Source organism: Pezoporus flaviventris, unplaced genomic scaffold (assembly GCF_033815535.1).
Source record: "Pezoporus flaviventris isolate CSIRO_AGI_PZ_B2104156 unplaced genomic scaffold, CSIRO_AGI_Pfla_v1 ptg000031l, whole genome shotgun sequence".
Classification (NCBI taxonomy): domain Eukaryota; kingdom Metazoa; phylum Chordata; class Aves; order Psittaciformes; family Psittacidae; genus Pezoporus; species Pezoporus flaviventris.
The window spans coordinates 48,493,889-48,507,107 of record NW_026892579.1 but is presented as its reverse complement, the minus strand read 5'-3'; the positions used below and the strand labels follow the sequence as shown (position 1 = coordinate 48,507,107).

The window sequence follows — 13,219 nt, the reverse complement described above, 5'->3', positions numbered from 1 at the left end:
CAAAAGAAGTGGAATTACTCTGATGTGAAGCGGAAGAAATCCTAGTGGGAAATTCAAGAAAAGGCCAAACTGGAGAGAATTCAACATTCTTGTGGAGAGAATTGAACATTCAGGAAAGGTAGCTCTAAGGTGGCTGGAGGTATTATAAGGATCCTGCTCCGTCCAGAAAGTTGGATGCAGACAAGGGTTGTGTCCAAATATGTGCCAGGAGTTGAACAACGCAGAGAACCAGGGGAAGAAAAGGTCAGAGAAATCAGAAATTAAACATAAGGAATTCTGAAATGAGAACAAAGACTCTGCAAGTGTTTTGGACGATGAGTAACTTTCAGAACATCCAAATGCAGCTCCAGATCTCTGCAAGGGAGTTTTGGGATAATATCTGGATGGATGGATAGGCAGCCTGCCTGGAAATTTGGGCCACTACTGTATTCTGTGCCAAAAGGGAGTCTAGATCTTGGTTATCATCCAGTCCCCAAGAAATTTTGCACTTCGTGAATATAGTCTTGTGTGGACAGGATTAAAAACAGTAATTCAACAGAACTGTTCCGCCTCTCAGATTTATCTTGAATTCATTTGTGGCCACTGTGAAACAAACTATGTCTTAGACTTCAGGGTGGGAAGAAACTCAAGACATCTTCACATATACCATTGCCTAATTACCTAAGCAGATCTGCATGCAATAACATAACACCACATAACAAATTAAAATCTAAGATCTTCAGCTTTGCCTTTCAAGAACAGATGAACCAGTTACAAATCCAGTGCTTTTTGCAAAAAAAAAGCACAAACCAACAGCCTCCCCTCCCCCCCCCCACCAACAGGTATAAAAAAAGGCAGCATGGAGCAGATGACATTTAAGAGCAGTTCAGGGAATTTTAACACACTTTAGCAACCCCAACCTTTTTGTTTTTACAATAACCTTCATAAAATATTGGTAGTGGTGAGAGGCTCCTGCTTCAGTTGAAACTTGGAAATCTCCAGTCACTCACATACTGAACGTTGTCAATCAAAATAGAATTCAATGACCTTCTTTATGCTGTATGTTTAGCTAGGCAATGTTCTAGGGCTGTTACAAATCCTTTTTGACTCTTCAGTGCACTAAATCACTGTCCGTTATGACCTGACCAATAGTGGCATTTAAAGACAGGGCAGGAATTACTGAAAATATTCCACCTGGAACACAAAAAGGTGAAATGTACTTCAATTTCATGCAATGGCTTAGATACCCTCATCAACTTTGCAATTCTGTTAAGATTATTCTAATGACAGAAGACTGTAATTAATCTTGAAAAAGATTACACTTTAGAGGACCTGTTCAAGCAGTTTGCTTTGAGTTCATTACTGTGTGTGAACATGGTAAAACATGAGTCAGCAGTGTGCCACTGCAGCAGAAAGCTAATGGTATCCTGGGCAGCATTAGGCAAAGTATTGCCAGCAGATGGAGGGAGGGGATCCTTTCCCTCTAACCAGCACTGTTGAGGCCTCTCCCAGAGTGCTGGGCCCAGTTCTGGGCTCCTCAGCACAAGAGAGACATGGAGCTCCTGGACAGTCCAGCAAAGGACCACAGAGATGATGAAGGGACTGGAATACCCCTCCTATGAGGAAAGGCCGATAGAGCTGGGAATGTTCAGCTTCGAGAAGTAGGCCTAGAGGGATCTCATCAGTGTACACAAATACCTGAATGGCGGGGGCCTACAGTCTCTTTCAGTGGTTCCCAGTGACAAGACCAGAGGCAATGGGCACAAACTGAAATACAGGAGGTCCCCTCTGAACAGCAGGAAACACATTCTTAATGTGAGAGTGATGAAGCACATGCCCAGAGAGGTTGTAGAGTCTCCATCCTTGGGGATATTCAGAGCTCATCTGGACATGGTCCTGGGAAAAAAGCTCTAGGTGGCCCTGGCTGAGAGAGGGGCTGGACCAGATAACCAAAATCATTCTGTGATTCTGTGAACTCTTATGCGTCATTACCAAGTTGAGCTTACAAATGATCACTAGTCATCTGTATCTTGGTACCACTTAGGCTGCCTGAGAAAATCAAGACTATGTTAAGGAAAACACAGTAAGAAGCATGTACAGTGCTAACAGATTTCCACGCCAACCTAACTCTCCTACAAGAAACAGGAGATGGAATGTGTTGTGGTTTCTATTGTAGACTTTCCCACAACTGGACGCATACATATTAATATATTTATGTACACACGCACATACTAAAATATCACATATAATTTTGTAACTATCATTTTTATAATTATCTATTTTTATTTATAATTATCTATCTATATCTATGGATACAAAAATAAGGCAATTTTCCTAAGTTTATATAGGCCATGTAATCTGGTGCAAGAAAGAGAACTGACTCTAGACTCTAGGCTGTCTAGAGTCTTCCACACACAATATCCTTTAATTAATGTTATTAGAATTTCAAATGCTAGGTTTCACTTTGAATTTAAACACCCCTCCACCCCCCAGCATTCATGTCTAGAACTAGGAACATTCAAAGAATTGCAGGTCAAGACGAAATGCCTTTGAAAATTTGGCCTTTTGTGAAGAAAAAGTTGATGGTTATTGACAAAATGTTGTAGGCTGCCTTGTTACTATTCATGATTAAGGAAAGTAAATATTGTCCAAGGTCTAATGAGAATTCCAATGCAATAAAGTCAAGTGTGAAAGGTGCAATCAATACACGATGATGCAACAGTATTTGTTTGTAGTTTTGTTACTGTTCAGTTCACGGAATTTGGTGATGCCTGAAAATGAAGTGTTAAGAAATTAATGCTACAAGGATTAACACTCCGATTTTACTTCTGATATTGTTATGTTTCTACAGTTATTGCATTCTGAATGCTAATTAGCATCTGATTTTTTTCCCCACTAGTTAAGGACTGCAAACCAAAGAACTATAGAACAAAAATACTATGGAAACAAACATCAATATTACCCATGAACATCCACAAATTTAAACCCACGATGTCTATGGCTAATTTTACACTGCAGGAGAAAGTACTGCAATGATGAACTGTATTTTTCTCATTTTTTGTGTTAGCAACTGTGCTTCAAAAGTGTATCAAGTTTATGAAGAAAGTGTCTTCAAATGTGTAACAGATCTCAAGAGACCACACTGAAATGTATATGTCCTACATACAGCAGAGCTATCCAACAAGGGTGTAGTTTTGGATTTACTACATGTCTCAGATATAAAGAAGCACACTGCCCTATGAAAAAATCAAGGACTAAATCTTAGTTGCTCAGTTATTTCTCTAAGGAAACCAATCTCTTCTAGTCCTTCATCAAAGTGATTAATTTCTCTCCATTTGGACTTAACTAGATTGGCAGGCACATACACATTGGTCTCTGTCACTGTGCCATGGCATGAGATACTGGTACCTTGTGTGAGAAACCAAAGGGATGATTTCCAACCCTATCTCTTCTCTGCAGGCATGTTGTACAAGCTACAACTTTTGCTGGCACATCATGTAGCCTGAAGATACTTAAATTATGTTTGAATAGTATTTGTAACTCTGTATTTTCTGAAGAAGCCACATAAAAATTTGGCTATGCAAAATTCTGGGTATCTTCCCTGAGTATGTTCACAATGAACACCTTCATGGTTCTGAATATTCTGCTTTATTCATTGCCCTGGCACTTAATCTTTAGATTAGAGAGCGAGACGTAGGACGTGGATAAACAAGGGCTGATTCTGTTCTAAAATATTAGGTTACGTGTCTGTGTTAAGGTGATATGGCTTTTGAAGTCAGCTAGGAGTATTTGGCATAAGTCCTATCCAAAGAGTAACTACAGGCCAAACCAGACACCTCTCAAAACTGCTGTTGATTGGTGAAAGATCCCATGCATTTCATATGGCAGCTCCACAGTTCTTCACACATTGCTAAAAGCAGTAACTACTTTGAAACATTATTTATGCCTCTCATGACTGCTTTATAAATTCACTAAGTAAATGGATCACGTAGCTAAACTTAACATTCGTATTTAACATATTACAGAAGCAATAAAAAAATCCCGTCACAGAATATACCCCATCCAGACCAAGAAGATTCTCTAGTCCATGCAAAAATTATTTTCTTACAAGATGTTTCAATGGCATTAGGTAGGAATTAGCTGTGACACTGTAAAGAGAATGACATATCTGGTTTATATCACAATTCTTGATACTAAAATGTGGTTTTTGCAAAGCCATGGAAATGACTTGCCTCTTTCAGTTCCGTAAGCGAGATCTCTTGACCTATTGCAAATAAGATGGCAAACTAGCAGTGCCTTTAACTTTTGGCAATGTATTTGTTTACTCTGGTTTAGAAACAGCCAACTGAGAAACCTTGTTCTGCATGAATACAGTGTAATAGGGCCCAAACATGTACACAGCCAAATGAAAGATAATTACAGGAAATAAAACATGACATGCCAAGCAGCTCCCTAATAAAGTCTAAAAATATAAGAAACCTTATCATATCAACCAGCAAGAACTGCTCTTTCACTTAAGGGATAGTTGGGCAATTATCCAAACCTGTACAAGACTGGATTGTCAAGTGAAACAATAATAGAGTATCTCAGGATAATGAGATAGATCTTAGGACCATTACCAGTGGCTCTTATTATAATACTGTCCAAGGTTCCCCAAGGGAGAGAGAGAATACTTAAATGAAACTTGTAGAGAACTAGTTTGAACTTATCTGGTCGAACATCTTAGTACTGTCTCACAGTTTCAATTCCTTCCTGGAGAGCAAGGTGGCAATCACGTAAGACTGAAATCAGTCAGGCTTTAGCAACTTAACAAATATACAGTTTATATTATGAATGTTATCCTAGTAAGCTTTTAAGGTCTGGTTCAACACCCAGTTGCCTTTCTTTCCTGATTCTTTCTCTTTCATTCAAAACAATGAAACCCAACTTGTATCTTCTCTGACTTGAGTTTTGACAAAAGGAATTATAGCTTTAGACATAAGGGCTTTTAAGACTGGAAATGGAGGATGAGATTACTTTTTCCCTACAAAACAGGTCCTGCTTATGAGAAATTTGTATATGCATTCTCTGTTACCTTATGTCTGTTTGCTTTTAACCACTACAGGAAGGGGAATAACTCAATAGCTGATGATCATAGAGAAGCTAACTGATCCCTGGGAAAACAGTTGTCTAGCTTGCAGTTTATATGGCTAATGTGTCAGCAGTTGTCATGGATTGGAAATTCTGCTTGTTTTAATATTCTCCTTATTAACTTCTCCAAGGTACACTGGTTTCCAACCACCAGACCAGAGGTCTGGCATGCCTAGCATACTCCAGTAAGGAACTGCTCTCCTCACCCTAATGAATGCTTCCTTGGCTGTCAGTGACACTTCGACAATTATACTAGACTGGGGTTTACAGCAGGTTAAACAAGAATGCTGACTAAGACTTACTTTGCAAATTAAATATTAAAAGAGTGATTAAATATTTTACAATCTTTTTACTTAGGCTCTGATTTGAAGTTTACGTCATCTGTGAGCCAGAGATATGCTGAAGGTTAATTGATGGAGGAAGAGTAAATAATGGCTGATGCTGCTGGCCCTATGTATACAAGGCATTATAAGAGTATTCCTAACCTCAAGTGTGCAGTTACTGACGTGCTCATTTGTCTCACTAGGTTAGTGTCACTAGAGCTCAGATATGTGATCAAATTACCACAGTGAAAGTGGTTTAAGCTTATGTGTTTTCCCTTGTATTGTATATCTGCATGTCTCCAATGACACCAAGTAATCCTTTAAATTGTGTTAATTTGATCATGTATCTGAGTATCCAGTGCAGTAAATTGGGATAGGTGGCTATGAAAAGTGGAGATGATGCTTTTCAGAAGACAAATAGCTTCCATGGAGAAGAGAGACATCCAGCAGAACCACTACAGCTCAGTCTACCAGGATTAGGGTATAAATCTCTCCCCTCCCTCCTTCTCCAAAATCAAGGATTTGTAACCTATAAACCTCACTTGATGAATTGCTTTTGTGGATTTTGATTTTTTTTTTAAAGGGAAAAAAAATAACAAAACCTCTTATATAGCAATTGTTGGTCAATTTTTGGCTACCTGACTGGGTCAGTATCACTTAAAGCCCATCTATACCTTAGAGAAAAATTCAGAAGCTCACCATCCAGCAAGCATTCTCATCATTATTGGGGCTTGGAGCTGAAAATTTAAAAGCAGTAAAATATTTAGCTTTAGAGAAGTATTGCTGAGCTTGTGCCTGAACTCCTTTTCGAGAGATGTTTGGTAAGGATTTGCACATACCAAAGTACAATCTATGTAATGAGCAGGAAGAGTTGTTGGACTAATCATTTTTAATAAAGATTCCTTGTCTTTAATACAGAGCTACACAATAGGATTTAATAGCTTGTGGCAAGTAAATAATTTACACATGGATTGTGTTTGAATACAAATGTATACATAAAATATCACAGTCTTAATGAAGGTGGTGTTTTTTTAAAAATCAATTTCATTGATTTTGCCAATAGGTCTGCATTCATATTTTCGTATGCTTCATTTCGCTTTACCTGTACATGAGGCAGAGTCATGATATTAAAGGGAGGCAGGGAAAACTCTGCAAATGAAATTAGAAACCAAATACACAGAGTGTAGCTGTTTTTGAAGTGTCTAGGGTAAGATACTCGGAAATAACACTTCAACGTGACCCAGCGGTGTGGCTCATTTACAAAATTATCAGAAAGGTCAGCCTCTCAGAATGCTCATTCAGGCTGTTCTGCAGCATTTCAGCCCAATGAAGCTAGTAATGAAGAGTTTTCCCCTTAATGCTGAATGGTTTGGCTTGTTCAGCTTCAGTCAGCAGGGCTACTTGCACTTGGCCTGGGGGACGGGACAATGGTTGAAGAAGAAGGTTAGTGTTGTGGCTAATGCACAACTGAAGCCAGAAGGAAAGTGGTCAGATGGAAACACGGGTGTGTGTTTCAAAGGAAGAGGTGCAGGATGATGGCTGCTTTACCACTGGGACATGAGTTCATCTGATGGGCCTGGAAGCTGTTTTTCACTACAAAATACACCTACATCTTGTCCTCCCTCATTCTAACTTGCTGGTTTTTGTCATAATCTCATAAACTCATAAAAGCTATGTACTGAAAAAAGGGTGCAGACAGATGCCGGAGCTGGGCTGGTGGGCCCAAAGACAGTAGCAGGATTCCCAGCGCTCTGCCTCCATCCCCAGCCCCACCACCCCTCCACACCCACACTTCGCAAGACCGAGCCATCGCGCCTTACCTTTGGGGTGCCAGGGGTCTGTGAACTCGTACTTCCCCACGCCAATCGTCCGCAGCATCTGCACCCCATTGGTGTTGTCCGGGCCCCCCGCCGTGTTGGGGGGCAGTGGGGTTGCTGCCTGCCCATTGGTGGCAGGTGCACTGCTGGGCAGGGCGGCTGAGGGCAGGGCTGGTGGCGGTGGTGGCAGCATGGGGCAGGCCAGGTGGCCATTGCCCACCGGCCCGGGGCCCGCGTGAGCCACCGGACCCATGCTGCTCATGGAGGACATGCTGAGGGGCTGGCTGTTGGTGTACAAGGGCTGGCTCTGGAGGTTGACCACCATGTTGCTGAGGGGCTGGGAGGGCTGCGGCTGGAGCTGGTAGTGTGCCGGCATCAGTGGGAGCTGGGGGGTGACGTGCGGCGGGAGGGAAGGCGTGACACCGATGACGGGTGCCTGGACGCTGGCAGCCGGGCTGAAGGTGGGAGGCTGTGTCATCCCGTAGGAGTGCGTGATCAGGGCGGGCTGGCTGCCTGCTGCCACTGTGGTGACCCAGGGAGCTGCACCTGCGGCACAGAGGAAGGCCGGCAATGGTGGCGGGCTTCGCACCGGGGAGAACAAAACAATAAACACCCATAGCCTTCCCCTTCCGCACCCGCGCCTGCTTCCTAAGTGCACCCATGCGCCCTTCTCCTTCATGGTCCCTACCTCAGTCCAGGGTCTGGAGCCGCTGCAAGCCAATAAGTGCATAAAATTACTATGGTGATGTGAGCGCAATTGTTAAAATACTCATCAGGTGACATGTGGCATGTTTGTGGTTTTACGTATTTTGTGCTTTACGCTGCTTAAGCACATGATTCCAAGAAAATTAACCTCTTTCCCCACCGTGCTTTCATGGCTCTCTGACAAACATTCTGTGTGTATAATAATGGTGCTGCAGCCACTACAAAGAGATTGTAATTAGGCGTCTGGCATAGTAGCACAATGTATGATATGTGTCTGGAAGCCGGAAATCATTTCAGGTAGTTCTAGACATAAAAGAGGTCTTAAAGTATCACAGAGTGCCTTTTCCTCTAGTGAAGGCAGAGGAGAAAAAAAAAACCACAACCCACTCTAATGAACTTGCAGGCATCTTAATGCGTTCACATTAGCTCCAACACAGAAGAAACTTGAGGGGTCTTTACAATGAGAGAAAAAAAATGCTAAAGAATAATGAAAGGCTCACAATGAAGTCTAATTTATGGAGATAAATGGACATAGTGTATTGAATTTGCTTGAATGATTTTCCCTTGTAGAATTACAAATAAGATAAGAACCATACCTGGGTTTTCATTCTCCCTCATCTGTTTAGATGGAGGCTCATCAGTGTCCCAGGGCGTGGACTGATTGATGGGTGTCTGTCCCCACCTGACACTTGTTGCGAGTCCTTGAGGCTGATTTTCTGTCTTGGAAATGCAAGGTGTCTGCCAGAGAGAGAGAGATACACAGAGTAAAAATGTTTAGGCTATTGGGAATAATTATGGTTCCTCATAGCTAGTAGCTTGCTTGTTTGTTTGTTTGTTACAGTCCAAGAGGATATCCTAAGATCTTTAAATATCATTCTGGTCCAGCCTTGCATAACATGTCTGTATGCAAAATACAATATTTGGGAAAAAAACCCAACCCCCTACCGAAAATTTAATAGATACATCTTTAAAAAAAAAAAAGAAATAAAATAAAATAAAAATCCACAGCAAACTAGCCTTTTCAGAACTAAGTTACTTCTTTTGCCTTGAAAAAAAACAACCTCGACAAATATGGTAATATCCATTCGCTCATAGCTTACATAAAATGGGACATTCTTCTATTTGCTCTTCCAAAAATAGTGAGTTTTGTTTAGCAGAAGGCAGAACAAGAGAGACTTATTTACAATCATAGGACAAATTACTGTAGAACAGTAAAGAGAAATCTTAGTATTTATTGTCTGTCAACGCTGAAAACTGAATGCCAATAAAAAAAAGCAGCATAAGAGTCACTGGCCACTAAAGTGGGTATGTTGGCAGTTCTTCAGAGATGTTAAAATAATAACTGTAAAGCAGGGGAAGGATCAGGGCTGAATAACCATCAAAGGGGATATAATCTGAAAGAGATTTCTTGATAAAGAAACTATCACACGAATTTAAATGCTAAGGCAGACCCCCTCTCCCCCCTGCAGTTTTAGGGGATCTTACTAAACAACCATGGCTTTTCTGAGAAAAGGCCTGTAGAGAACAAGGGTGCTACAACAGGTCTTGTTTATTTAACTCTGCAGCAGTATTTCATTGCTGGAAGTTTAAAAGTTTTTTGTTTTGTTTTTACTGGTGTCAGAAACTCTAAACCAAGAAAATGGAACCAGCTGCCTATTGCTGAAAGAGTATTGAGGACTGACGCCATAAAGAACAGGAGACCAGTCTGAGTGATCACTTGTTTGCCTTACATCTGGGAAGTAATTTAGCTCTGAGATGTGGGAATAGTGGCTCCATAAATGCCCTGGGTCACCAGTAATACCAATGAAATCCCCGTCAACACCAGCAGCTTTTTTCCCTATCATCAGTGCCTCAATCACCCCATGAAAAGAAGTCATTAGCAGGCCCATTTATGCCTTCTGCAAACAGACATACACCTTTCCCAAGCCCATCAGTCATTCCTTGTGTCTTTAAAGCCACTGAGGTGCCTGCTTCCTCCTGCCCTCCCTTCTCCCCTACCAACATGCCTGCTAGCCCTTCTGCCCTATTCCAGCACTGCCTCCATCCAAGTGCCTCTGACATCTGCTATCACCAACTGTTTTCCACCTGAGCTTTATCCGACTTGGGCTCTGGGAGTGAGCAGTCCTAGCTGCAGACCTTGATGGAGAACAGGGTTTTTGATATGCTGCTCTTTGCTCCCAGATGCCACAGTTGGAATTTTTTCCTCACTAGAAATGGTATACTTCATTAAATACAGATGTTTACAAGGAAATGTCATTCTTAATGTCATCTTTTGTATGGAATTGTGAAGTTAGAATTTTCAGCTTGTGCGCAAATTATTATTTCTTTTCAAAGTGCATCAATTTATACTTTTCCATGGTTTTGGGAATCTATTTTTTTGTTGTTGTTGTTGTTGGGCAGGAGGGGAAGAAATAAATCTCAGTTTTGAAATGCTTTCTATTTATAAATTTTCCCAAGAAGAGGCTTAATCTGAAAACCTTTAGCTTTCACATTGTACAAGGTCTTTGACACAGGAAGATATAATGTCGTTGGTGGTTTACTGGTTCATGTTACTGGCTCATATAACCCTTTGGAACTAGCTAAACTGTTTAACTGTGGTCAAAGCACTCTGCAGTAGAAAAAGAAGAAAAAAAAAGCAATATCAGCATTCTCTGCCTATGTATCAGCTAAGATACTTCCCTCAGAAACACTATTATTTATCCCAAAGCAAAGCTTTTAAAAACAGTAAATGCAGTATAGAGAACTGGGCATTTTTATAAATCATCGTAACAGACAGGAGGATTCACAACTTCTATCATGCCTCACATGTTCCACCTGTGTCATCTGTGGTTGGATTTCTTTGTTGTCTGAACTGTGTCTTACAAGTGGGTTTAAATACATACTTCTCATTATTGTGTGGCATTGTCAAGATGTGCAGCATCTTGTGTAACTTTGTTACATCCCCAAGCTACTTTAAAACAGTGTCAATATAAAGAAAAAGAAAAAAAATATTCCTGTACCTTAAATAATATAGAACCACACACATGATATAATTTTAAAAGAACCCATGTGTTCTACATAAAATGGGTAGGAAAGAGATTATGTGACACAGCTCTCCTAAATCCTACAGAAACATGGTTGCCTGTTTTGCAACTGAAAGCTTGCTGTCCACAAAACTAGAGCACTAGACACGTTTGAAACTGGTTGAGTTAGCACCCAAACCTAGATCTAAATTCCATACTTTGAGCATTAACGAGGAGAAAGAAAGTTTGTAGGTCTTCTATCAATTAATATTTCTCCTCCTTTTCTATAAAATGCTATTTTCTTCCAAAATACTTTTTCACTAAATACAGTGACAAACCTTGCTTCTTAGAGTCTTAGTGGATGCAAATGCACAAGTCTAGGATATTGCTTTCCAGATGTGCTCTTCAGCTTCTATTTACTTGCTCAGAAAGAGCTAGAGAGGAGTTGATATGAAATCACAACACACCATATACATCTTGTCTCTGATCTAATTTCTGCATTATTTTTCTAAACACATGAAGGGTTACATTACAAGTGTTACATGTCTCTGATCTGATTGCAGCAATTACTGATTTGCGTATCTGGAAAGCAAAATTATTTCCAACATTATCGAACAAAGGAACTTTGTGTCCATGCACTCAGGCACACGACAGCTCTCTATTTGATGTTTTTAATGTACAACACAAATGACCAAAAAATAGTCTGTATTATGATAGTTGTGCAGGGGGAAGAGATGTGTTCCATTAGTGATCTACAGACTTCACAGAAACTAATTGTACTATGTTACACTTTCATCTTTAGCTTTCATGTCAGATGCTTGTTTGAATTAAGCACAAAACACATGAAAAAAGGAAATGCATTATAAAATCTACTGGGTATACATTTTAAAATACTGCCAAGTGTCTATATGAAAAGACAAGAAGGCTTCTAAAAGGTCTGTTGAATCTTGGCTAGTCAACAGCAGTACTGGCTATTTAACTGCCTGAAATTCATGGCAGACTACAAAGGTTACTAAAGCAATCTTTGTAGCACCCCTAAAATGTTCAGTCTCTGCTATTTGGGAGTACCCCAAATCCAAATCTGAGGATCTTTTCCCCTCTTTTGTTTGAAATAATCACGAAGAACAAGTAAAATTTTCACTGAAGCTTGCATTTCACCTCACGCCTGCCACTTTGAACACCAGCAGTGAGCAATCTCCCAGTTTTACAGAAATTAACTGCAATACAAATGTACAGGCAGAACGGAACAAGATGGAACAGTTTCAAAATCACATGAGACTAACGCAGACAAGTTGCCAGGTTGTCGTTTTTTTGTAGCTCAGTCATAAACCATGGCCCATAGGCAACAGTAATTGGTGTACAGCTGGTCCACTGAACCTTATTATATTAAAGCATTAAAAACCTTCAGCTTCATGGGGCTTTCGAAATATCCATGAGAAAGTTCATGAGTTCACAGAAATCAGCTGGTGCTAAAGATTGGGAATTAGTGATTTGGTAAACACTGCATCAATTAACATGGTTCCCATCAGGTGTTCAGGAGGTATAGCTACAACTAAGTCTGACTTTAAGTCCAAAGTTCTACAAACCTTAGAAGAAATAAGACCTAAACTTTTAGTAAGACCTTTTTGAGACCAATGGAAACACAAAATCTACTGCAGTACAGGCAGCATTACAGAGTATGTTAGTGGAATTAAAAAAACCCAACCCAACAACAACAAAAATTCAACAATAAAAATTCCGATAAATTTTTTCCCAGGCTCAACACAACCAAACACTTCCTGGGAGGTCCTTATAAATGCATTTTAGCAATTTCTCCAAAGGCTTGTAAAACTCCTGACATACATCCTGCTATGGCTCAGCGTGCTAAGACCTATTCAAACAGTTTCACGGGCAAAAATGACCCAATCTGGATAAAGGGATCTTATTTGTGGTTCCCAGTGACCAAAATAATTTTACTAAAGCCTTCATTTAAAGTGATGGATGAGAAGTAGTGATCCTCTGTTCCAATTATCCAAAAGAGATTGGGAATGGCAACTTAATACTAAGACAACACATCCAATATGCAACCCACGCTATTTTCTCTCCCCATTGAAAAGAAAAAGACTAAGACACATGCATGCATAGAGGCAAATATTCCCTCCTATGGATTCAGGTTTTATGGCCTGTCATGGGTAAAAGCAACTTCAATTTAATGAGGGCATTCCTTTTAAAGCTGTTAGCTGCGCCTTGCTCTAACAAGTAATGACTAGTGGCCCTGGCTGGG

At 40.4% G+C, this 13,219-nt stretch overlaps 1 protein-coding gene across 3 annotated transcripts in view; it reads right to left on the bottom strand.

Annotated features, from left to right (window-relative positions):
- The window catches only part of KLHL29 (kelch like family member 29), a 403,241-nt gene that overhangs the window by 136,955 nt on the left and 253,067 nt on the right, over positions 1-13,219 (bottom strand). For all 3 annotated transcript variants that reach the window (XM_061460941.1, XM_061460942.1, XM_061460944.1), the window contains 2 exons: positions 8,551-8,692; positions 7,253-7,795 (listed from right to left, as the gene is read on the bottom strand). In XM_061460941.1, coding sequence (XP_061316925.1) covers positions 7,253-7,795; positions 8,551-8,692 — 685 coding nt within the window. The remainder of the gene's footprint in view (positions 1-7,252; positions 7,796-8,550; positions 8,693-13,219) is intronic.